Genomic DNA, 25493 nt, shown 5'->3' with positions numbered 1-25493 from the left:
AGCAATCTGTTCGCACACCAGCCAATCTACGTATCCTTGAATGCCAGATGTGGACGTGTGTGCTGTATCAGTATCTGGCCAGAACCAGCTTTATTCAGTAGGACTTGTATTTGTAAAACTGTGTAGCCACACCACGATGCTGTAACAGGAGTGTATTTTCTTTCTTTAATAAAAGGCTGTGACACAGGGCAGCTCCCCTGAGAGAATGGACTATCTCTCCCTGGCCAACCAAAGATATCTTTGACTCACTTGTGTCTTCATTGCATACCTTCTTTGAGGTTATCAGTCTGTCTAACTCTGACATTTGCCTACAGAAATCTTCTAGTTTTATATCATGTACATCAGCATAGACTCCCTTCATCTAACAAGAAGAAAAGAAATATGCACTTACATGAAAGAGATTCCTCCCCCAAACACACACACACACACACTATTAAATGTAGAAAGCACTTATACAGTATGTGCATTAAGCTCACTGAAGACCAAAGACTACAGCCGTACTCACATACTCTCTATGCCTTAACCCATACTATTGGGGCACATATCTCATAGATTCAAACAGACACATGCTGGATGCTTTGTTCTTGGAATGTCCTGAAACCTTTTCCATGTCCCATTTTCAGTCACTTACCCAGCATGTGTTGCTCTCAACTGAGCCTTTTAGGCCCTATTAGATGTTTATGCCAATACTAGGCAGATTAAAGCTGAGATCAGACTCCAGGGCACCTGTGGCTCGTCCATGTAATGTAGCAGGCAGGCTGTATCCAATCTCTATGTCTGCAAGCTTCCTTTACTGAACTGGTCACATTATTTCTGGTCATCTGTCTCAATTCATTAGGTATGAGTGCACCCAGAGCACTGCTGGAGTGAAGTGAATAGAGCACACTGTTACAACATCTTTTCTTGGATTTTTTTGTTCAAATTTATGGTCTTTGGGTGCAGAGTCTGAATGTTCTGTTAAGAGCAGTCCAAATTCAGTTTTGACCAATCCTCAAGTAAAAACTGCAACTGTAGATTGCCTCTTCAGACTTTGAGCAGTTTGTCCTTCTGAAGAAGATTGTTGTGATGCTTTATTTATTGTGGTGGTCTGGCAACAAAGACCACTGCCCTCCACATAAAGGCCAGAATGTCATTAAAAACGTGAATCCATAGCAAAACATTATTAACCTCAAATTGTTTCATAGCTAACCCAAGTGCTCTCACTCAAACAAAAATGTGCAGTTTTCAGGAGCTTCTCTTATGATAAAAGTGAAGATTATCAGTACTGAAACCATAACTAAATTAAATCACATCAACTTTACTTATGAACAGTATGACGTTATGTGAAGGTGCAACTTTAACACAGTTTGATGCATTCCGCCGACAGACTTCCTTGTGTACTCACCTTTCAAGCAGAGCAAGACACAGCAGCCACTTTAGTGAGTCTGCTTCTTTCAAATGTAAAACTTGTCAATGATCCATGAATTGTGGTGTTGTGATTGTTTTAAATTGTATCACAGTGTTTCTCCTCTTGGCCTCTAGCAGACATAAGCACTTGATTTAATTCAGTAATGTATTTTTAAGGTAATACTGTAAAACACTGATATTTAACCATGGTACTTAGTTTCAACAGTTTGCATTTAGATTTTATAATTGTGGAGCTATACTTGATTTAATGCAGTTATGTCATACCAGGCAGAAATTGCTCTAAAACCTTTAGGGCCTACCTGGTCGAAGTTAACAGATGATATGAAATAAAAACGAGTTTAAACTGAGAGGTGACTGAAACAGGGAATATTCAATGTTTAAGTCAAGTCAAGTTTATTTATACATCGCTTTTCAGCAACAAGGCACTCAAGGCGCTCTACATAAGGAAGAACATTACAATGATACAGAAAATCAAACAACAGAGGTAGTAAAAAAAATTAAGAGAATAGAATGAAGGATAAGAAAACGAAAGGATAATTGGACTGAAAACTTAACTAATAATGTCTAGATAACATATTCAAGGGGCACTCTAAACAAATACGTTTTTAATCTTGATTTAAAGCAACTTAGGGTTTCGGCGCTTTTACAGTTTTCTGGGAGTTTATTCCAGATTAGTGGAGCGTAAGAACTAAAAGCTGCTTCTCCATGTTTGGTTCTGGTTCTGGGTACGCAGAGTAGATTTGAGCCAGAAGACCTGAGAGGTCTGGGTGGTTGATACACTGACAAGTCTGTAATGTATTTTGGTGCTAAGCCATTCAGTGATTTATATACTAACAGAAGTATTTTAAAGTCTATTCTCTGAGCTACAGGGAGCCAGTGTAGGGACTTTAGAACCGGGATGATGTGCTCCACTTTCTTAGTTCTGGTGAGGACGCGGGCAGCAGCGTTCTGGATCAACTGCAGCTGTCTGATCGACTTTTTAGCCAGACCTGTGAAGACACTGTTGCAGTAATCAATTCTACTAAAGATGAATGCATGAATTAGTTTTTCAAGGTCCTGCTGAGACATTAGTCCTTTAATCCTGGAGATGTTCTTTAAGTGATAGAAGATTGACCTTGTTACTGTCTTTTTGTGCCTCTGAAGTTTCAGGTCTGAATCCATCACTACACCCACATTTCGGGCCTGACTGGTGGTTTTTAGCTGTATTAACTGAAGCTGTGTGCTAACTTTTAAATGCTCTTCCTTTGGTCCAAAGATTATTACTTCAGTTTTGTTTTGATTCAGCTGAAGAAAATTTTGGCACAGCCAAGCATTGATTTCTTCTAAGCATTTACCCAGTGCTTGAATGGGTTCATGGTCACCTGGTGACATTGTAATGTATAGCTGTGTATCGTCTGCATAGTTATGATAACTTACGTTGTTGTTTATTAAAATCTGAATTAGGGGGAGCATGTAGATATTGAATAGGAGCGGCCCTAAGATGGACCCTTGGGGAACGCCACATGTGATTTTTGTGCTCTCTGATGTAAAGTTACCTACTGACACAAAAAAGTCCCTGTCCTTCAAGTAGGATTTAAACCAGTTGAGTGCTGTACCAGACAGGCCGACCCAGTTTTCCAGGCGCTCTAATAAAATGGAGTGATCAACAGTGTTGAATGCTGCACTAAGGTCCAATAATACCAGCACTGTGGTTCTTCCACAGTCTGCATTTATACAGATGTCATTGAACACCTTGACAAGACCAGTCTCTGTACTGTGGTGAGCAGGAAGCCTGACTGGAAGACATCGAAGCAGTTGGTCATTGTTAGGAAGTTGTTTAGCTGTTGACACACAGCTTTTTCAGTAATCTTACTGATGAAGGGGAGGTTTGATATAAGCCTGTAGTTCTGTATAAGCAACTTGTCCAAGTTGCTCTTTTTCTATAGAGGTTAGATAATTGCTGTTTTCAGGGCCTGGGGGAAAACACCTGACATAAGGGAATTGTTTATTATTTGTGTTAAATCAGATGTTATTACGGGCAAAGCTTTCTTAAGGAAAGCTGTGGGTAAAACATCGAGACAGCAGGAAGAAGAGCTTAGTTGCTGTACGATTTCTTCTAAGTTTTTGTCGTTTATTTGGTGAAATTGGGAAATTTTGTCAAAATCAGTTCTAGTTGGAGACAACTTTGGTATTGGAGTTGATGTGGATGTGCTGACTGCCCCTCTGATCTTTTGGGTTTTTTCAGTTTTCAGTTGTAGGTTATATCTGTATAGTCTCTCTTTATATATAATATAGTGAACCTGGAGTCCAGTCTTTTGCCACCTGCGTTCAACTTTTCGACACTCCTTTTTTTCACTTCTGACTGGTGGAGCACTTCTCCACTGAGACATTTCCTTCCCAGAAACGACTTTAACTTTAATTGGAGCAATTGAATCAACGATGTCTGAGATTTTAGAATGAAAGTTATCTACCAGCTCATCTACAGTGTTACAGGGCAAAGTGGAGGTAGAAGAGTAAATCTGGTTAAAGGTTTCAGCAGCACCGTCCTTAAGATGCGTTTTCTTATCATGTCTTTGGCAAACTGAGTCATTGCAGATGATGCTTTCAAAAATAACAGAAAAGTGGTCAGATAGGGCAACATCAGTTACAGACACCTTGGAAATGTTTAGACCCTTAGTGATGATCAAGTCCAAAATATGTCCCTGTTTGTGTGTTTGGAGAAGATGTCGGAGCCATTTGAGTCCCGATCTTAAGAGATCCTTTAATGTTATGAGAATCCAGTAAAGCAAAAAGCAGGCTCAGTGGGGAGATGGGAGAGTTTTGTGCAGTCTGGGTCTGGGGTGAGGGGGGTTCACCAGGGGTGTCGGTCTCGGTCTGAGTTTTCGGGGAGGGGGGTATAACGGGTGGTCCACTTCTCCTGTGGATTTCGGTGGGGAGAGCTAACTGAAAAAATAACTGAATAACTGAAAAAAGGAATTTGTAAGACTGTGTTCAGGCCACAGCAGGTGATCTTTTAAAATTTTAAGTGCAATCTTTTCATTTCATTGTTTATATGTAGTTACTGGGACCACAGTCTGTGTTTTTTGTGGAGTTAAGGTTGAATGTACCCTAACCCTACCCCTCATCTGGTTGATGTAGCTTCTCTGTTCAGGTTGTTCACACTGAATATTAATTAAAATAAATGAAAATAGGGGGGGTATAGGGTGATATAAATGATGGGGGGTCACTGCCCCAAGTGAGTGCTCCAATGTCCACTGGCATTACTGTTGCCTTCACCCGGCAGGTGCTGTATTATTTCGAGTGAATTCCCTCTATTGTTTTGGAAGAGAACTGCAGAGAGCATGCCAAATTTTTAAAGTTTAGAATCCAGAAAATAAAAAGAATCAGCTTACTGCAAATTTACTAAAAAGCTGATATTGGTAAACAGTGCATGAACAAAAAAATAATAATAGTCTCCTTCACTTGTAAATCATTTTTCACTTAATTCACTCTAATATACTGTAGTGCATTGTTTTGCATTGAATTTAATTGTATGCTATAACACAGTCACACTGTTGCATTTCTGCCTTTTGTTTCAATGACATAGAAAGACACTGAAAAAACAATATTACTCCAGCCTTATTGTACATTTGACTCAGCAGTTTTTCAGAGCTCTGAATGTTTTTTCTTTTAATTTTCCGAAAGGTTTTTAAACGGTCTCACCAGTTGCAGTTTCTGGCACGAAGGTCACAGAATCAGCAGTTTAGGATGGAATGCAGCTTTTTTTAAAAACCCACACCACAGTCCCAAACTCAACTACATTACAGTATTGCTTAAATACACACAGACAATACAAGTGATCAGATTTAGGGGGCTTTCACCTGAAAAGTGCATTTACAAATGAATATATATAATTTGCTACTAAAGTTATTTTACATACACAACATACAGTGCACCTGACTACCTACTAATGCTGATTAAATAATATACAAAACAAACCAAGTGAAATCAAACTAAAGCTTCAGTCCACCTTCACCCTCAGTGGTCTGCCCCAATGCTTATAATTCCCTGCAGGTGAAGTCATTAGGCCCTCATTAAGCCTTTAGAAAGGTGGGAGTGAGTCATGGCATTTGGGTTTGGGGGCATGTGTTCGATATCTGTGTCCTGGTTGGGGGTGGCCCAGTGAGGAGATTCATGTTGGGTTCATTAGGGGTGGAGGGCTCATGGGGTTGGAATCGGAACTCATTGGGGATTGGGACTATTTTATTCTGTAGCGGCTCTGGTTGGCGGGCTTGTTTGGACCATGTAGACCCCTCTTTTGTACATGGCCCCCTCCCCGAATGAGGATGGGAGTGGTTGGGGACTGGGGTCGGGTCCGGGCCGGGGTCGCTCAGGTTCAGGCAAGAGCCCGGGCTAGCCCACACCAAGTTCAGGTGCTGGGGAGGTCTGCCTGTCTCCACCCCCGGAGGGCTGGTTATCCCTATGGGGTATCAGCACCTGGACCTGGGAGTATAGAGTAGGTATGGGGAGTGTGAGTGTACGACGTCCATTGTTGATTGTCGTACGTGGGTGTGAGTATTGTTATGTGTATGCATGAGGGTAGGAATGTGTGATTATGATTGTGCGTGCCTGTTTTTGTGTCAGGTTGGGTCTTGGGCTGCTCTCTCTCCTGGATCAGTTTAGGCCCCCATTGAATGTGGGGCCTATTCCCTCCCCGCGACACTACCTGCCGGTGGTTGGTATCTCTGCCCGCCGGTGTACTTCTGGTTCTCGGTATCTGGGGCTGGATGCTTTGGTGTGTGCTGGCTCACTCCTTGGGGCTGCTTGCCAAAGACTGGACCCCTGGGCTCGGTCGGGCCTCTGCTTGGGGAGTGATATGTCCCAGGGTTGGGGTCTCTGGGTTCATGGATGGATCTGCTCGGGCGTAGACGGCTGCCGGCGGGGCCTGTGGGCTCGTCGCTGCAGCTCCCTGGGGCTTCTGCACTGTGGCTGCTGGGTGGTTCCCCTGGGATTCTCCCCTGCTCCTCTCTGGGGTATGTACATGCACGCTCACACTCAGACCCACAGGTGTTTAGATTCAGGTGTTAACAGATACACAAATGTTCTATATTGAACCGCATTTACCACTAAATACATCTTGCATTCATAAGTACCATGCACCTTTCGGTTAAAAGGCTGGTAATACGAACATTTCTGCAGGTGTAGAAGCAAGCAGGGTGTTATCTTGTATTCTTTTCATACTTCTTTCTGTCCTCCATTCTATTCTCCTTCTCTCCCCTTTTCCTTTTGGCCCTCCTTTCTCTCTTTTTTGCTTCTTTTTTTTTTCCTTTCCATTTCTGTCTCCGTGTCCGTAACAATTGAAATAATGCCAAAGCAATTTATAGTAAAGTTTATTTTTATGAATATCAAGCAGAGCTTTAAAGCGTTAGCTGTTATGCTCCACTTGTGAAAATAAAACCGTTGGGCTTTTTCCTGGCGCTCAGACAACAATTCTGACTGCTTCTCTGCCGGACAGGACACGGTTGAAAAAAAAAAATAGATAAATAAAAAGAAAGTTGACCTCATAGAGAGGGTTTAGTGGTTTTCAAAATAAAAGCATAACAAAAAAAATAAATAATGGCCTGTCAGCAAATGGAAATGTGTGCTTCACCTTAATGAGGGTGAAGCACACATTTCCAAGGATACACAGTTTCATCATCGGATAATCGGATATGCCAGGCTGCCAGGTTTTTCGCACTTGGAAAAGTTCTTCTCTCTGAGCACCTGAACTCTCGCGGGCATGTGCTCAGCTACAGAATCAATGCAGTAGTGATTTAAATTTCACTATAATCCAATAACAACATTACTTTCAGTTCAAGTTACGCTATGCTGTCTGCATCAATGAAGATTCACTCACCTCGGCATGCTGGATGCTTGAAACAGAAGGTGAAACTGATGACTAGACCTGGTTTCTAATCAATTGATTATCTCACTATTAGAGGGACACTTTTAGAGCATTGAAACTTAATTCGCTGTTATGACACGACAGATACCTTAAATTCCACACCTGCGATCTCAATACACATAACGTGCACTATTCAGAAAAGGGAAATAAACGTGACACATCCACTTCACACACAGACACTTACACACACACAGAAGAAATGTCATAATTACATGGCAGTAGTTTGTTCAGTTTTTTATTGTTAGGCATGCGCTCATAAAAAAACATGAACTGGATGGTAAGGTCAGTGAATCAACTACTCTTTACATGGAAAATGTAATTCCAAACCTATGAGCTTTAAAGGACATGCAACATAAAATACCAAAAGAAATTTTGTGTTTGTATTTGTTTTTGTTTTAAGAAACCACATGATTGATCACAGTTTGTCTTTGGTCTGCATGTTTCAACCAGGCAGAGTTGCTGTGATTTGACTGTTGCATGAAGCAGATGGACAAAACTAGGATAAAAAAACAATAATCATACATCTTGGGACTTTAATCTGTCACATCAGTCCTCTTGGTCTGGTAAGCAGAGATAGAAGGATGAATAGCACACATACATGCGCATCTACACTAAATGCATCTATGATTACAATTTCAGAGTCGATACTGCAACACCAGTCAAATGGGGACACGACAACAGTGGCACCCACCGCTGTCTCTGAAGATAAGGAGGATGTAATAAGTGTGTCCACAGTTTTGGCCCACACACATATCCAAATACACACCGACAAGGTAAACAGAGCCCCAAATGATGAGATGCATACAGAGTGGAGGAGAGTCATTCAGAGCACAGAGTGGGATGCAGATGAGACGCCTACAGCAGACTGAAAGACTCAGTCTCAGAAAGAGGGACGGAGGATAAAATGGGATGCTGCAATGACAGCTGCAATGACAGCGCTACAAGGGAATACCAATCAATTTCACATTAGGTGGTCAGAAAGGATGACAAATGTTAGAGATAAAAACAAACAGACTCATCTTCTGGCATTTCCTGAGAAAACATCACTGTAATTTGGTTCTCCACACTTCTTTATACTTATTTGTTGTGTTTGTCTTACACCAGAGACTTACTAAACTCTAACACATCAGAAAAAGTTTGGCATAAGTCAAAATGTTTGCTTTGAACTAACATTGCTATACATATTTATTTGGTTTTTACTTTTTCTAGCCACACTTACATGTTTCAGATCATCAAACAAAATGTAATATCAAACAAAGACAACGTCAGTAGATACAACATAGATATTTTCTAAAGATGATTTCCTTTGTTAAGGGGAAAAAAACTAGTGAAAAAATAGTCATCCCCTAAACCTAACTGCTTGTGCCACACGTTTCAGCAGCAGCTGTCATCAAGCCTTTGCCATAACTGCTAATCAATCTTTTCAATCACTGCAGAGGTTTTTTGGCCCACTCTTCTTTGTAGAATCATTTTTAATTGAGCTACACTGGAGCTTAACCGGATTTAAGGCCAGACTTTGACTAGGCCACTTCAAAATCTTCGTTTTGCTTTTTAGAACTATGTGGACTAGCCGGTGTGCGGTGGATCATTTTCCTTCTGCGTAAGCTAAGTGCGCTTGGCCTTACTGTCACAAATTGATGGCCAGACATTCTGCTTCACGATTTTCTTCAACAGAGCAGAATTCACGGTACCGTCAACTACAGGAAGTCATCCAGGTGCGGAAGCAGTAAAGCAGCTGCAGACTGTAACATAACCCCAAACTTGAGGCACTGAAATCACATTTGCACCAAGACAATGATGTTAAATTGCAGAGCCAAAGACACTGAGGTTGAGTCTTGACTTTGACTGGACCATTGCCATGTTTTTGCTTGGTTTGGGATCACTGACCTGTTAATAACCCAGTTTTTGGAAAAACAAATAACTTTTGGATGAGCACACATTTTAATTTAGAATATTTACTTTTACAGGGGAGTTCATGGTCATTGCAGGCTGTGTGGTACCCAAGTCCTAAAGCTGCAAAACTGTGGTAAAAGTCTGAAAAGGTAGCCAGTTCATCACACAGATACACTGGTACAACAACAACGCACCCAGGCATAAGGGCGGTTTAGGGAGGCCATTTAATCTACAAGCATGTTTTTGGAATATGGGAGCTATCCTGAGTACCCATTGAGAACCCCTGCATGCAAGGGGAAAAACATGAACTCCATGCAGAAAGGCCTTGCTGGACCATGGCCTTCCTGGTCATGCCAACAACAGCCTCACGGTGCACAATGTTAGACTGAAATAAATCTGGAACCAGAAACCTAAAGACCAGGGCCCATATTCACAAAGATTCTCAGAGTCCTTTCAGAGAGTCTTAGGATTCTTTGTGAATATGGACCCAGATCATTTTTATGATGTCTTGACACATGAAAGGTAATAATTTCAGAAAGGGTGTATTTTTATTTTACTCAAAAGGACTCATTGCTGCTTCCATGGATGATCACCAGGTGGCTCCTATACAGTCGCCTCTGTCAGTGTTGTGTGTCGGCCATTGTTCTCTGTTATATCAGAGTCTTTGTTATGCACATAATCATTTGGTTTGTCTGTACTTGTAATGTTTGGTTATATGATCATATACAAGCTGAGTTGGTTAATCAGTTTTGATGGAACATTTCTAAATACTAATTTGTTGACACTAAAAAGTCAATCAAGATCAATGCGCACCATGTAATGATGATCTGGTAGTTTCATCTCACAAAGTTCAGACAGGTTGACTAGAGGTCTTAAAACAACTCTTCATGAAAAACTGAGAGTGTGCTAACTACAGTTGCTGTTATGTTTGGCTGCAGGTTTGATCCGGCTGCGCTCCAGTCCACCACCCCGCCTGCAGGGTGTGGAATATGTCCTTAATGTTACAGCCACTGATGACAACACCTCGGGTGGGCCTCAGGCATTGTCATCCACAGCACAAGTTATAGTAGGAGTGGACGATGTAAACAACAACAAGCCTGTCTTTGAAAAGGTAAAATACATTGTCACACATTTGCATTATTAACTGGGTTTTTAGCTTGCTCTGGTTCCTATTGTATTTGATTCTGCTCTCTGAGCTGCTCTGCAGTTTTATTTTACCTCTCCTAGATAAATCCCATTCTCTTTCAAGACCTTCCACTCCAAGTACTGTTTCGCTGCCCTTCCATCCTGTGTAACTCTTCTCCATCATTTCTCTGTATCCATGTCTTTATCTTTCTATCTCCTCTTTTCATTAGCCCCTATCTCTGTCCTCCAGGGGACCGATTAGTGGGCTTGACCCTCATCTCTTTCCTCGCATCTCGATCCTATATCATCTTGGTCTTTTAATTAAGGCTTTAAGGGATGTGGGTGAAATCCCGACCGACCAACTCTAGAAGAGCTACATCTCCACCAGCTTCTTTCCTTGCCATGTTTCAATTCTAAATGAGGTGACTTTTTAGCTCCCTGAGGTAACCCAACCCAAGCCAAGAATAGAAGGTGTGTGTGTGGGTATGTGGATATGTGTTTTGGTTGGAGCCTGCCATGTACAGCCTGCTTACTCTTGTTAGAAGAAAGTGAAACGGCAAATGTTTTCCTTTCTGCTTCATGTTCTGTTAGGCAGGAACGTAGATGAAAGATGGCAGGCACAAAAAGGCAAAGGGGGATTCTGCAGCCATCTTAATTTGTGTCTTTAAAAGGATAATGTAGGACAAAAGTCAAAAGTGAAAACCAATCTAACTTTTAAACTGCTAATAAATCCCATGGTTGAATCAAGTTGGTTTTGATTGGGATTGTTTTCTTTGTAGTTTTGGAAAATGCACAAGGCAGTGAAGACAAAGCATGAACTTTACTTAATTCAAAGAAGCATGGATGGCTGTGCACATACGTTGCAGCCCAGCAGAAAGGAAGTTGCACACTCTGGTTAAAACAACACTACACATCTATAGTGTCACCAAAAAAAGTTATTGCTTACTGCAAAACACTGTATTAGAAATTTATGCTCAGTTCTAATACTTAATAGTAATTCTATCTCTCAGGGGTCTCTGCTGTGTGCCACTTCAAGCATTGAATCACTCCTCTCTTCCTTTTTAAGTAGAGGCTGATTGAAATAGACAAACAATCTCCTGATACTTCACATATGCTTCTTCCAAGAAAAACTTAACAATTCAAAATATGTAAAATATAACAGAGGATGTTTTCATCAGTATGTTCTAGCATTTGAAAAAATGGCCACTATAGAACTAAGTGGAGATCTGGCCTGATTTTGTCAGTTAATAAAGGATAAGTGGTTATAGACAATAGGTAGAATGATAAATTATACTACAAAAACATCTAACAGTTGTCATTTTGTTGTTTAGGAACTTTTGAATAAGACTTAAAAAGGTTTAAATCTCTTTGGGGTTGGCTTGAGATATAGACAATTGAGTGTGCTGGTTGTACTTGAATCCAACACAGATGGCAGTCAGACCCAAAAGTGATGTACCGAATACTTTCTGTATGAATGCCTGTCCTTCTACACCTCTACAGTTTAGGTTGACAGCCATCTCCTGGTAGGTTTGCAGTTGTGCCATACTCTTTCTATGTTCAGATGATGGATTAAACTGTGCTGTCTGCTGTTTTAGAACTGACACTGTTTTAGAACCTAAACTTGCTTCAAACGTCTGCTGTCTTTCTTCATGATGCTGTTTGCTCATTTATGTTATCTTACAAACCTCTGAGGACTTCACAGAACAGTTGTTCCTATACCTACATGAAATTACACCCAGGTGGACTCTGTTTACTCTATTTACTACTTTAACTGTTTTTAAGTAGTATAAAAATAGAGGTGACTGGATACAAATGTATGCCATACTTTCTCTATTTTGTCCACTTTAGTTAGGCACCACTTTGTGTTGGTCTATCACATAAAGTCACAATTAAAATTGATTGAAGATTGTTGTTTTTTGTTGGGCAAAATGTGGAGAAGTTCCATGAAAATAATACAAATCATTTTGCAGAACCATGTAGGTCATTAACTTAAGACATCCCAGGTTATGTTAGGAACAGGACAGTGAAGCAGAAATGCCCCCTTATCTTGTTTTCATTCCAGATCTTATGACATGCTGTAGCCCCTCAGGGGCTCTGGGCTGCATCAGTAGACCAAGACAGTGAAAGAAAGAGACAAGCAAACAGAAAGGTGGTGATTCAGAGCAGCCACTCTCCTTGATATGAGAGTATTTCCCAGTGGCAGTGAGACTACAGACACCACTGGCACTTATTACATTCATTACTAACCTTTAGCCTCATGAGGTGGGCTTTTAACTAGAGGCACGCCAAATACCAGGAATTTGTAGAGAACCATTGAAGCTGTAGGCTCTGTGCTGCCTAAGTTAACACTGTCTGCCAAAGTTGGACTGGTTTTGGCAAGCCCATCCCCTGAAACAACAGAAAACAAAAAGCAAAACAAACAAAAACAATCAGTAGCACTGGATTGAAATTTAAGGTCTGTTACACCACCCAAAATGAGTGATGAGAAGACAGATCATTTTCTTTTCAGTAGTCTGCCTTTAAACATCCTATTCATCCTTTATTTCTTGTTGTAAGAAAATAAACCAGACCATAATATAAAAAATAATAATAAAATAAATAAGTGATTGTTATATACAGGTCCTTCTCAAAAAAATAGCATATTGTGATAAAGTTCATTATTTTCCATAATGTCATGATGAAAATTTAACATTCATATATTTTAGATTCATTGCACACTAACTGAAATATTGCAGGTCTTTTATTGTCTTAATATGGATGATTTTGGCATACAGCTCATGAAAACCCAAAATTCCTATCTCACAAAATTAGCATATCATTAAAAGGGTCTCTAAACGAGCTATGAACCTAATCATCTGAATCAACGAGTTAACTCTAAACACCTGCAAAAGATTTCTGAGGCCTTTAAAACTCCCAGCCTGGTTCATCACTCAAAACCCCAATCATGGGTAAGACTGCCGACCTGACTGCTGTCCAGAAGGCCACTATTGACACCCTCAAGCAAGAGGGTAAGACACAGAAAGACATTTCTGAACGAATAGGCTGTTCCCAGAGTGCTGTATCAAGGCACCTCAGTGGGAAGTCTGTGGGAAGGAAAAAGTGTGGCAGAAAACGCTGCACAACGAGAAGAGGTGACCGGACCCTGAGGAAGATTGTGGAGAAGGGCCGATTCCAGACCTTGGGGGACCTGCGGAAGCAATGGACTGAGTCTGGAGTAGAAACATCCAGAGCCACCGTGCACAAGCGTGTGCAGGAAATGGGCTACAGGTGCCGCATTCCCCAGACCTGGGCTACAGAGAAGCAGCACTGGACTGTTGCTCAGTGGTCCAAAGTACTTTTTACGGATGAAAGCAAATTCTGCATGTCATTCGGAAATCAAGGTGCCAGAGTCTGGAGGAAGACTGGGGAGAAGGAAATGCCAAAATGCCAGAAGTCCAGTGTCAAGTACCCACAGTCAGTGATGGTCTGGGGTGCCGTGTCAGCTGCTGGTGTTGGTCCACTGTGTTTTATCAAGGGCAGGATCAATGCAGCTAGCTATCAGGAGATTTTGGAGCACTTCATGCTTCCATCTGCTGAAAAGCTTTATGGAGATGAAGATTTCATTTTTCAGCACGACCTGGCACCTGCTCACAGTGCCAAAACCACTGGTAAATGGTTTACTGACCATGGTATCACTGTGCTCAATTGGCCTGCCAACTCTCCTGACCTGAACCCCATAGAGAATCTGTGGGATATTGTGAAGAGAACGTTGAGAGACTCAAGACCCAACACTCTGGATGAGCTAAAGGCCGCTATCGAAGCATCCTGGGCCTCCATAAGACCTCAGCAGTGCCACAGGCTGATTGCCTCCATGCCACTACGCATTGAAGCAGTCATTTCTGCCAAAAGGATTCCCGACCAAGTATTGAGTGCATAACTTGTACATGATTATTTGAAGGTTGACGTTTTTTGTATTAAAAACACTTTTCTTTTATTGGTCGGATGAAATATGCTAATTTTGTGAGATAGGAATTTTGGGTTTTCATGAGCTGTATGCCACAATCATCTGTATTAAGACAATAAAAGATCTGAAATATTTCAGTTAGTGTGCAATGAATCTAAAATATATGAATATAAAATTTTCATCATTACATTATAGAAAATAAGGAACTTTATCACAATATGCTAATTTTTTGAGAAGGACCTGTAATTATGATGTAAAAACACAGCAGAAAATCCTGCAAAGCAAATAGATAAAAAATTGAAATATATTGGAACTGCATGATCATAGCTAACCAAGCATATAGTGCTGAACACAGTACGCACAGTACTGGTCCATCTACAGTGGCTAGTAAAAGTATTCACACACCTTGAACGTTTCCACATATTGTCAGATTACAAGCACAAACATAAATATATTTTATTGGAATTTTTAATTTAAAGACCAACACAAAGTGGCATAAAATTGTGAAGTGAAACAAAAGTTATACATGATTTAAAACATTGCTTACAAATAAGAAATTGAAAATGCGGTTTGCAAAAGTATTCAGCCCCCTTTAGTCTGAGTGCAACCAGTTGCCTTCAGAAGTTGCCTGATGATTGCTAATGACTAAATAGAGTCCACCTGTGTGTAATCTGATATCAGTACAAAATATATATATAGCTGGTCTGTGACAGCCTCAGAGGTTGGTTAAGAGAATATTGGGGAGCAAACAGCATCATGAGGTCCAAGGAATACACCAGGAGGTCAGGGATAAAGTCGTGGTGAAGTTTAAAGCAGGCTTAGGCTATAAAAGATTTCTAGATGAACTGCAGAGAGCCACAGCTAAGGTGGGGGAATCTGTCCACAGAACAACTATAAGTTGTGCACTGCGCAAATGTGGTCTTTATGGAAGATTGGCAAGAAGAAATCCATTGTTAAAAGAAAACCACAGGATGTCCTGTTTGCAGTTTGCCAGAAGCCATGTTGGGGACACAGCAAACATGTGGTAGAAGGTGCTTAGGTCAGACAAGACCAAAATTGAAGTTTTGGCCAAAATGCAAAATGCTATGTGTGGCAGAGAACTAACACTGCACATCATTCTGAACACACCATCCCCACTGTCAAATATGGTGGTGTTAAAAGGGAGTTTTTCCTCTCCACTGTCGCTCCATGCATGCTCAGTATGAGGGATTGCTGCAAAGTCAACGCCAGTGACTGTCCACTGTCTCTACATGCTCATCCAGGAGGAGGGAATGCTGCAAGTCCCTGACTGGATGCAATCTGCTGGGTTTCCTTAGACAGAAAAACTTTTTATCCAATTTGAATAAATAACTGAATCTGACTGCACTGTTCAATGGTTAGGATTAATTGGAATGTATGTACCTGACTGTTGTGAAGTGCCTTGATAAATAAAGCGCCAAATAAATAAAACTGAATTGAATTGAATTGAATTAGTGGCAGCATCATGCTCTGGGGCAGCTTCTCTTCAGAGACAGGGAAGATGGTTAGAGTTGATGGGAAGATGGATGGAGCCACAGGGCAATCTTGTATGAAAACCTGTTGAAGTCTGCAAAAAACTTGAAACTGGGGTGGAGGTTCACCTTCCAACAGGACAACGACCCTAAACGTAAGCCACAATGCTAGCCAAAGGGCTACAATGGAATGGTTTAAAGCAAAACATTTTAAACATTAGAATGGCCCAGTCAAAGTCCCGACCTAAACCCAATCGAGAATCTGTGGCAAGATCTGAAAACTGCTATTCATCTAATCTGACTGTGCTTGAGCTGTTTTGCAAAGAAGAATGGGCAAAAATTTCAGCCACTAGATGTACAAAGCTCATAGAGACATACCCTAAAAGAGTTGCAGCTGTAACTATAGCAAAAGGTGGTTCCACAAAGTATTGACTAAGGGGGGTTGAATACTTTGGCACACCGGCCTTTTTAGTTTTTTATTTGTAAAAAAAAAAAAAAAAGAAATCATGTAAATTTTCGTTCCACTTCACAATTATATACCACTTTGTGTTGGTCTTTCACATAAAATTCCAACAAAATATATTTATGTTTGTGGTTGTAATCTGACAATATGCGGAAAAGTATTCATACCCCTTGAGTATGAGTACTTTTACAAGCCACTGTATACACCAAGCGTGGTCTACATTGGACTTGTGGTACAATTACAGATAGCAGATATCCTTCTTTGTACAACCTGTCCTTGCTACTATGCTGTAAAAAAAAGGGTGATGTGGGGGGTATAGGCAGTGCAGGGGTCCATGCACCTTGGCGCATCAGTTTGCAGTATTTATCCATCTTGGTCAAATAAGTGAGAATCAAGGATCACACCTGGCAGATTTGCATCATGTTTTCAGAAATTAATAAGTGTATTAGCAAAGTAAGTACAGTTTTCCTGATGTTTACGCAGAGTCTGGGTAATAAAATTAACATCCGCACTCATTTCACAAAACAATCAGGTGTGATAAAGTCCACTGTTCCACACTTGAATAATAGTAAAACACAATACAGGCAGGGGAAGGGAATAAAGCTTGTCTTAAGGCTCAGTTATAGTCGCCATTCAGGGTGTCGCGCAGGACTCTGCTGAAGGCGCACGAACCAGAGCAAGGACTGTAGGCTTTTATACCTGACGCTAACGTTGGTGCAGCATTCTCTGAAAACACAGGGAAGCATGCTGCATAACCACTGGAAATGTAGTAAAAGAGAGAAAAAAACGCTTCATGTCACATACCAAAAACGGCTGCGTGCACTAACAAAAACATTGTTTCTTATCAACATGATTGTGTTTCTTGTTAAGTTACAGATTCATATGAGGAGGGGAGGCCAATTCCATCTCTGTTGGCGCACGCACCCTCGTGCCCTGTTCAGTGCGTCAAGTCTAAACCTAGCTTAAGGACAAGCTGTGATGAGATCAGACTGATTGATTTTAAGTTATTCTCTCATTCAATGCTACATGCATACAGAGAATTCAGGTGGTTGTCATGGTATATATACATAAATATATAGTATGTATGTAGTCTTTAACAGTTTCTAGATCCTGACATCTGATACTTGAAAGCCATGAAATATAAGGAGTATTTTATTAATAAAGAAATATAAAATCAGTCACGGTAAATCAATACATGACTCCACATATATTTTTGCACATCTGTGAGGACCTATTGGGACCTAGACTATCCTAGGTGGGTGCAAAGGGCCAACAGTTATTGGGACAACCACAATCAGTCTGAAGTCTTGGAGATATCTATTGAAGATTCTGTTGGCTGTTTTTTTGTAGAGTTTAAAGTTAATGGTATCAGTTACATTTTTCAATTATATTCAGGCAGAGAGTTGTGCACATTACCCTGAGTAATCCTGCGAGATGATGATAAGCCTGACACTGCACCTGCTCATTGCATCTCACTGCATTTTTCTTGTTTATTTTCATGTAAAACATTTGTTCCAAATAACCTGTGAGCAATTTGTTTTACATTAACAAGCCATTTGTAACACAGTGCACTCCCAGTGACCCTTCTGGTTAATTGTTCCAGCACTGAAGCCTGCATAGTTTTATCTAATTCACAAGTGTTTGCTCCAGGCTTCTGGAGAGGGAGGAACTAAAGGGTACACGAATGCATCTGAAAACTAGGCGGCGCCAAAGGGAGGCATCAAAAACGGCATGAAGGGACTAGATGTCTTCCCTGAAGTGAGTGAGACATCAATACTTCAGTCAGACACCAAAAAACAACAGTTGATGTATAAGGACTAAAGAGAAAGATGAGAGAGCTGCACAATGGGAGACAACAACAGAAATGAAGACAATAATTCGATACATGTCTGACAACGTCTGTGATAGATAGAATAAAATCAAGTATGGAAGTGTTGGATTACATCACACAAGGAATATAATGGACTTAGTTAATCCCATTGGACCAACTACTCTATAACCAAAAGCTTTTTTGGTGACAATGCCAGATTGGAGCTAGATCAGTTTAGAACGCCTCTTAGTTGTTTTTTTTTTTTCAAGTAATCAAGCAGCCACTAAAGACTAATTGCAGTTTGCCACGAGGAATGCTTATTCTGTTGTTCAGTGGTAATCTAAACATTTGTCTAGGGTATTCTCAGGGTCTTTATTCATTATATAGTATGGTGCATCTCTTGCACCATACTGAACCTGCAAGATATAGCTGTACTTTTTTGAGGAGTCCCTCAGCCTAGGTTTCAAGTGAGCCAATATATGAACATCAGGACAGGGATTTAAAATATTACTGCTTTGATGCTAAAACATTATACATTTTAAGATGTCATGTGATAGAACCACAAAGATTACCGAAAGATTAGGATTCTATGCCAATTAAAGCTGAAGATACATCAGTGGGAAGCTCACCAAGCAACAATCACATGTTTTTGTTCAGTGAGAGTGAGGGTGCATTCTGAACTTATATCATTACACAAAAATTCATCACATTTCGCACCACTGTAGTTGTTTCATAACCAACTTTTCCAGGTACAAAATGAAGCCATCTGCCACTCAGTGTTTCAGATGATACCCTCCAGTGTGAGGTATCACATCTTCTTTGACAGCTGCCAATTCAATGTCAAGTTTTAGAATCTACCCTTATTCTGCTGTAAGGCTATGCGGTTTTGTGACTTTAGTATACATTATAATATCTAACCAGAAGAGGTGTGTTAGAGGTATTTTGGGTCTTAATCTCAGAGTCAAATAAACTAGAATGCCTTACTACAAATAAAAGTAAACTGATATGCAATGGTTTCAGTAGATGGGCATGGAGGTACAGAATGGAAGTGGAAAGATGAAATAGATTACTACTGTGCTATGCTATAGTGTTATAAGTTCAGGAATTGTATGTGTAGTACATCCCTATCAACGCCGGCTAAGACCTCCCTGCCGGGGAGGCCATCCAAGGCCAACCACCCTTCCCCACCCCAGAAGGAAACCTACACCCACCCCAACATTCGAACAACTCCCAGAGCACATAAGACATTGGACACCCAGGTTGACCCTGCCACACCCCCTCCCACAGATCCTCCGCCCCGCCAGCAGAATGTGCTCCTTGAAGGAAGGAGCACCTGCAATGAGATGGGACCTACCCGCCAGTATCGGAGGCCCCTATGCCCACCGATGCACCAAAGGTCCCCGAGCCAGGGTCGGGCGCCCGGGAATGCACCAGCCCAAAACCCCAGCGACATACCTGCCAGGACCAGAGACCAGAGATTGATCTGACGTGGAGGCAGAAGCTGTCTCAGGGCTTATATAATCCAACAGAAAATTTCTATACTGATTAATTTTAAGAAGGTTTTTATTTTTCCAGTTCATGAGGATAGTTTTCTTAGCGATGCATAAGGCAGTGAAAACCATGTGAACTGAATTTGCCAAACACGCAAACTGAAGGGGAAGGTGAAATATTACATTTCAGACACTTTGATAAGTCTTCACATATCAGGCTCCCGAACTTCTGAACGGGTGTACATAACCATAGTGCATGGATGTAATCGTCTGGTATATTGCTTGTGCAGTGTAAGCAAGTACTAGAAGGTGCCAAGCCCATCCTGAACATCCGTTGACCTGTACAGTATACTCTATGAAGGATTTTATATTGTATTAATTGCAAACTGGGGTTACTTGTCAGTTTACAAGTTCTGTAACATATCTGAGACCAGAATGTTTGGTCAAAGTTAACTGATAAGTCCACCTCCCATTTCGTAATAAGAAGGGAAATTGATTCATCTATATTAGACAGTGTCCTGTATATTTTAGACATTAATTCGCGGGGGTTGAGTTTTAGGAACTCTAGTACACTTGATGGCATTTGTAACCCAACGTTTTTAAGTCTAAATTTATTTTTTATTATAGATTTAATTTGTTGATATTCTCAAAATGTATTCTTGTCCATCCCGTATTGTATAATTAATCTGTTAAATGGGATGAACTGAATTCCTTCAAATATATGTTCCAGGTATTCAATTCCTTTACTCCTCCAATATGGAAAATGTATCATATTATTTTTTTGTAGGATGTCAGGGTTGTTCCAGATGGGTGTACGTCTGCATGGGATTAGTGAAGACCCTGTCATTTTTAGATATTCCCACCATGCTGCCAGAGAGGTGCTGACATTGAGGCTTTTGAAGCATACATACCATTTTATATTTGAGCTAATAAATGGTAGATTCGAAATCTTCATATTATTGCATAATGTCTGTTCTACGTCTAGCCAGGGTTCATCTAGAGGACTGTGTGATACTGGAGAAAACAAGGTTGTCCCACATGCCCCGAGCCTATATATCCAGGATGGTCTCCTTCATTTTTTTATTTTCTCCTGACAGCTGTGTCATTCCATCGGTGAATGTTTTCACGCTATCCCTCAGTGTTTGGTTCTTAGCTGTGAGCGAAGCAAGTTGTTCTTGGCTAAACTCCAGAGACTCCCTCAGAGCTTGAAATTCCCTGTGGAGAACCTCCACCAGGGCGAGACGGGCATCCAGGCGGGTTAGCTTCTTATCGATAGAGTCCAGGACATCAGCGTAGTTTTTCTCTGGAGAGATAGGGGAGTTGCTGGCCGAGCACTCTGAATGGGTGCGTTTTGATGTTGGTGTGGCCATGGGTGGAGATTTTTGTGGCTTGCCCATTACAATGTTATCAAAACGTCCACGTAGCTCTCCAGGCTGTCCAAGGTTTCCTCGTCCAGTTTTTTTTATAGGGAAAATATGAGACAGTGGTTAGTATTTTACACGTTTCTATGTTCGGCTTGAATTTATTGGCTTGTTTTACCTGTTTTACCTGAGTTCTGTCGTGTTTGTTTACCAATATACCGCCATATTACTTACGCACAACTCTCGCGAGATCTCAGCCGCTCATCACCTCAGCCACTCATCATTTCTTTGTCAAGTTGGGGTGGGAAGAAATTATTGTGATGGTTTTTTAACTATATATTTTATTCCGTGAACACCACATACACTAACTAGCAGTATTATGTTAGCCTGCTTTCAGTATACTCAAATCCAGCCTGGGTTTCTATGTCATTAGGCATTCATTTTCCAGATACATTTATTCAGACTAGCAGGCTCACTTTATATGAGGATCATATGACTCCTTTTTTAAATTAAATAATTTTTACTAAAAATTCTTGGATACACCACTAAACCTAAGTACCACGTAGTTTCAGAAAAGTTATCTTAAATGGTCCAAAAGGGACCAGTTTATAAAAAAGACTTCCCTTCGCTAAGTAGACACAATTTCCATACAAGCATTCTACTTCTTTTTTTTTTTTTTCTTCCACCTGCAAAACCTCTTAATCTCCTAATTTTGCCCTTTCAACACATACAACACTCTACTTACTTTTCTCAAATTTACTGTAATAATCCTATCTTCTTTGCGACTGTTGTTTCTGCGCTCTTACTTTCCTCAGTGTCAGCAGTACCGAGAGAGCACGTCAGTCCTGGAGAACCAACCAGCAGGGACGTTTGTTCTGCAGGTTCATGCTGTGGATGCAGACGAAGGCACCAATGGCCGGGTCACGTATGGCTTCATGCACAAAGACTCTACAGTGCCTGCATTCAGTATCCATCCTGATACTGGTATGTAAACACACAAATACTTGACAATTCTAATGCCGCTTCCCTTTCCTTTACTTTTAGCATATTTGTCATGCTTGGTACAACGGCACAATGATAGCTCAGTGTTTGCAAGTTTAGTAGAGTTGGAAGTTTGCTGCCAGAATCCTCTTAGCAGATTCATTCAGTATGAGGATGGAGATAATTTGGTTTTGGTTGTCTTTCTGATCATCAATATCCCATATTCCCAGGAGTAATTGTGACTGCCCGGAAATTTGATCGGGAGCGTCAACGGGAATATGCAGTGACAGTGACTGCTACTGACCAGGCGACTGACCCCCTGATTGGCATCTGTCAGCTCAACATCCTCATCTTGGACCAGAACGACAACAGCCCAAAGTTTGAGAACCTCCGATATGAGTGTAAGCAGATACTGTGCCTCTCACTGAGTTGCTAATATTCTACAGTTTGACTTAATAACTTTTTTTGTGTTTTTTTTAAAAGACTGCATCCACAACAAGAAGTTTTTACCACTTTAAAAATGTCTTCCTTGTTTTTTTTGTCACACTTAGATGTTTTAGATCATCTAATAACTCTGACTATGAGACTGCGATAACCTGATAAAATATAAATCCAATTTTCAATTGATTCAATGATTTCATTTAACCATCCATATAGAATTCATGGTTCCATAAATTACAGCAAGCTGTCTAGGTCCTGAAGCAAAAAACCAGCCCCAGACCATGACATTACCACCACCATATCTGACTCTCTGTATAATGATTTTTTTCTGAAATGCTGTATTAATTTTACACCAGATGAAGAGGACACCTTCCAAAATCTTCTGCTTTTTGTCTTGTCAGTATAGAATATTTTCTCCAAAGTCTAGGGAATCATCAAGATGTTTTCTGTCAAATTGGAAAAGGGCCTTTGTGTTGTTTTTGGTCAGCAGTTGTTTCCACCTTGGATCCATGCTATAGATGCCTTTTCCCCAGTCTCTTTCCTTTTTTTTAAATGATAACACTGATGTTAAATGATGCGAGTTAGGTCTGAAGAACTTTAGATATTTCTCTGGTTTCTTAATTGACATCCTGGATGAGTCACCAATAAGTTAATGAAAAATTCAGGTAGGCCAGCCAATGCTGGGGAGGTTCCCCACTGTTCCATGTTTTCTACATTTATGACTAATGGCTCTCATTGTGGTTCACTGAGTTCACAAGCCTTAAAAATGGCTTTGTAAGTCATCAATCTCATAGATGTCACTGACTTTGTTTTCCATCCTTTTTTTAAATTTCTTTAAATTGGGGCATAATGTTATGCTTTTTAAGATCTTTTAGTGTACTTCATGTTGTCAGACAGGTTTTATTTAAGTGATTATGTTATTCTATAGGTTTGGCAAAAAAATAAAAAATCTGACCTCAGTGTGTTTAGACTAAACCAAAAAATGGGGTTATTCACAGTTAATAAATGATTTACCAAGGGGGAGCTATAATCTTTTCACATAGGGCCATGTTGGTTTGCATAGCTTTTCTCCTTGATAATATAAATCATCATTTGAAAAAAGTTTTTATATCTACTTGTTTATCTGTGATATTAAAATTTGTTTGATGATCTGAAACATTTAGGTGTGACAAAAGGGCAAAAATAGAAGGAAATTCTTTTTCATAGTACTGTACCACCGTATTGAAGTAAGAGCAAAATCTGCAAACAGCTCAGAACCTATTTTCCCTCAGACTTCCTCCGTGAGGATACGATGATCGGAACTAGCTTCCTGCGGGTGGCAGCTCATGACGATGACTTTGGCACCAATGCAGCTATCATGTACACCATGTCTGGTGAGCAGCCAGAGTACCTTAGGGTCAACCCGCTAACGGGCTGGGTGTACGTCAACCAGCCAATCTCACAGGTAAATGAATTCAGGTCACAAAAAATAAGATTTTCTGTCAGTATGATAGAAAGTGAGAATGTTTATATTTTAACTTTTTATTAATGACAGTTGCGGTTCTGTCTTCACAAGAGCCCTGTCTTTGCCCAGAGGAGGTTTTCTGACATAACTCTCCCTTTTTTTGTCTTCTGCAAGAAAAAAATCTATCTTGTTTGGAATGAGAAACAGATAAAAAATTCTCAAGCAATGATTTACATACTCCACATCTCAACCTCTTCCAGGCCCAAGCTCTTACTAACAACCCAAGCTTTTCCTTTACTTTACATCAAAGACACAACATAACTCCTGCAATTAGAGTGGTTGAAGCTAAAAAATTATTCCAGACTAATTCACACTAGTCAGTTGTACAGAGCTGTTATGGAATAAGCAAAGCATATTGTTAGTTTAAATCTTTGTGATGTAAATGCACAGCATTCTTCACTCTGTAATTGCCAACATAATGTCAACCTTCTTTTCCTGTTCTTTAACTTCATTTTTTTTTGCTCACAGAGGACATACATCACCAGGGAGATTGTAGCAACAGATGGAGGAAACAGAAGCAGTTCAGTGGAACTGGCTGTCACCATCACCAATGTGAAGAACCAGCCTCCACAGTGGGAAAAAGACACTTACAGTGTGGTCATACCAGAAAACACTGTTCGCGATACACCTATTGTGGTATGTTGGCCTGCAGATGTTCTACCGGACTCAGCAAGTTCTTTTGGAAACACATTTGCTAACGTTTACCAAATGAAAGGAAAAACAGAAATATACTGGTCCTTCTCAAAATATTAGCATATTGTGATAAAGTTCATTATTTTCCATAATGTCATGATGAAAATGTAACATTCATATATTTTAGATTCATTGAACACTAACTGAAATATTTCAGGTCTTGTATTGTCTTAATACGGATGATTTTGGCATACAGCTCATGAAAACCCAAAATTCCTATCTGACAAAATTAGCATATTTCATCCGACCAATAAAAGAAAAGTGTTTTTAATACAAAAAACGTCAACCTTCAAATAATCATGTACAGTTATGCACTCAATACTTGGTCAGGAATCCTTTTGCAGAAATGACTGCTTCAATGCGGCGTGGCATGGAGGCAATCAGCCTGTGGCACTGCTGAGGGCTTATGGAGGCCCAGGATGCTTCAATAGCGGCCTTTAGCTCATCCAGAGTGTTGTGTCTTGAGTCTCTCAATGTTCTCTTCACAATATCCCACAGATTCTCTATGGGGTTCAGGTCAGGAGAGTTGGCAGGCCAATTGAGCACAGTGATACCATGGTCAGTAAACCATTTACCAGTGGTTTTGGCACTGTGAGCAGGTGCCAGGTCGTGCTGAAAAATGAAATCTTAATCTCCATAAAGCTTTTCAGCAGATGGAAGCATGAAGTGCTCCAAAATCTCCTGATAGCTAGCTGCATTGACCCTGCCCTTGATAAAACACAGTGGACCAACACCAGCAGCTGACACGGCACCCCAGACCATCACTGACTGTGGGTACTTGACACTGGACTTCTGGCATTTTGGCATTTCCTTCTCCCCAGTCTTCCTCCAGACTCTGGCACCTTGATTTCCGAATGACATGCAGAATTTGCTTTCATCCGAAAAAAGTACTTTGGACCACTGAGCAACAGTCCAGTGCTGCTTCTCTGTAGCCCAGGTCAGGCGCTTCTGCCGCTGTTTCTGGTTCAAAAGTGGCTTGACCTGGGGAAT

The 25493-nt window shown here is 40.6% G+C and overlaps 1 protein-coding gene across 1 annotated transcript in view; it reads left to right on the top strand.

Annotated features, from left to right (window-relative positions):
* LOC124867120 (neural-cadherin-like) overlaps positions 1–25493 on the top strand; it is a 40539-nt gene that overhangs the window by 13385 nt on the left and 1661 nt on the right. Inside the window, exons 3-7 of the mRNA XM_047363390.1 lie at positions 10141–10313; positions 21700–21868; positions 22096–22266; positions 23578–23750; positions 24279–24446. Of these exons, the coding sequence (XP_047219346.1) occupies positions 10141–10313; positions 21700–21868; positions 22096–22266; positions 23578–23750; positions 24279–24446 (854 nt within the window). The remainder of the gene's footprint in view (positions 1–10140; positions 10314–21699; positions 21869–22095; positions 22267–23577; positions 23751–24278; positions 24447–25493) is intronic.

Source organism: Girardinichthys multiradiatus, chromosome 4 (genome assembly GCF_021462225.1).
Source record: "Girardinichthys multiradiatus isolate DD_20200921_A chromosome 4, DD_fGirMul_XY1, whole genome shotgun sequence".
Classification (NCBI taxonomy): domain Eukaryota; kingdom Metazoa; phylum Chordata; class Actinopteri; order Cyprinodontiformes; family Goodeidae; genus Girardinichthys; species Girardinichthys multiradiatus.
The sequence above is the reverse complement of the archived record's forward strand: the minus strand, read 5'-3'. Positions and strand labels throughout refer to the sequence as shown.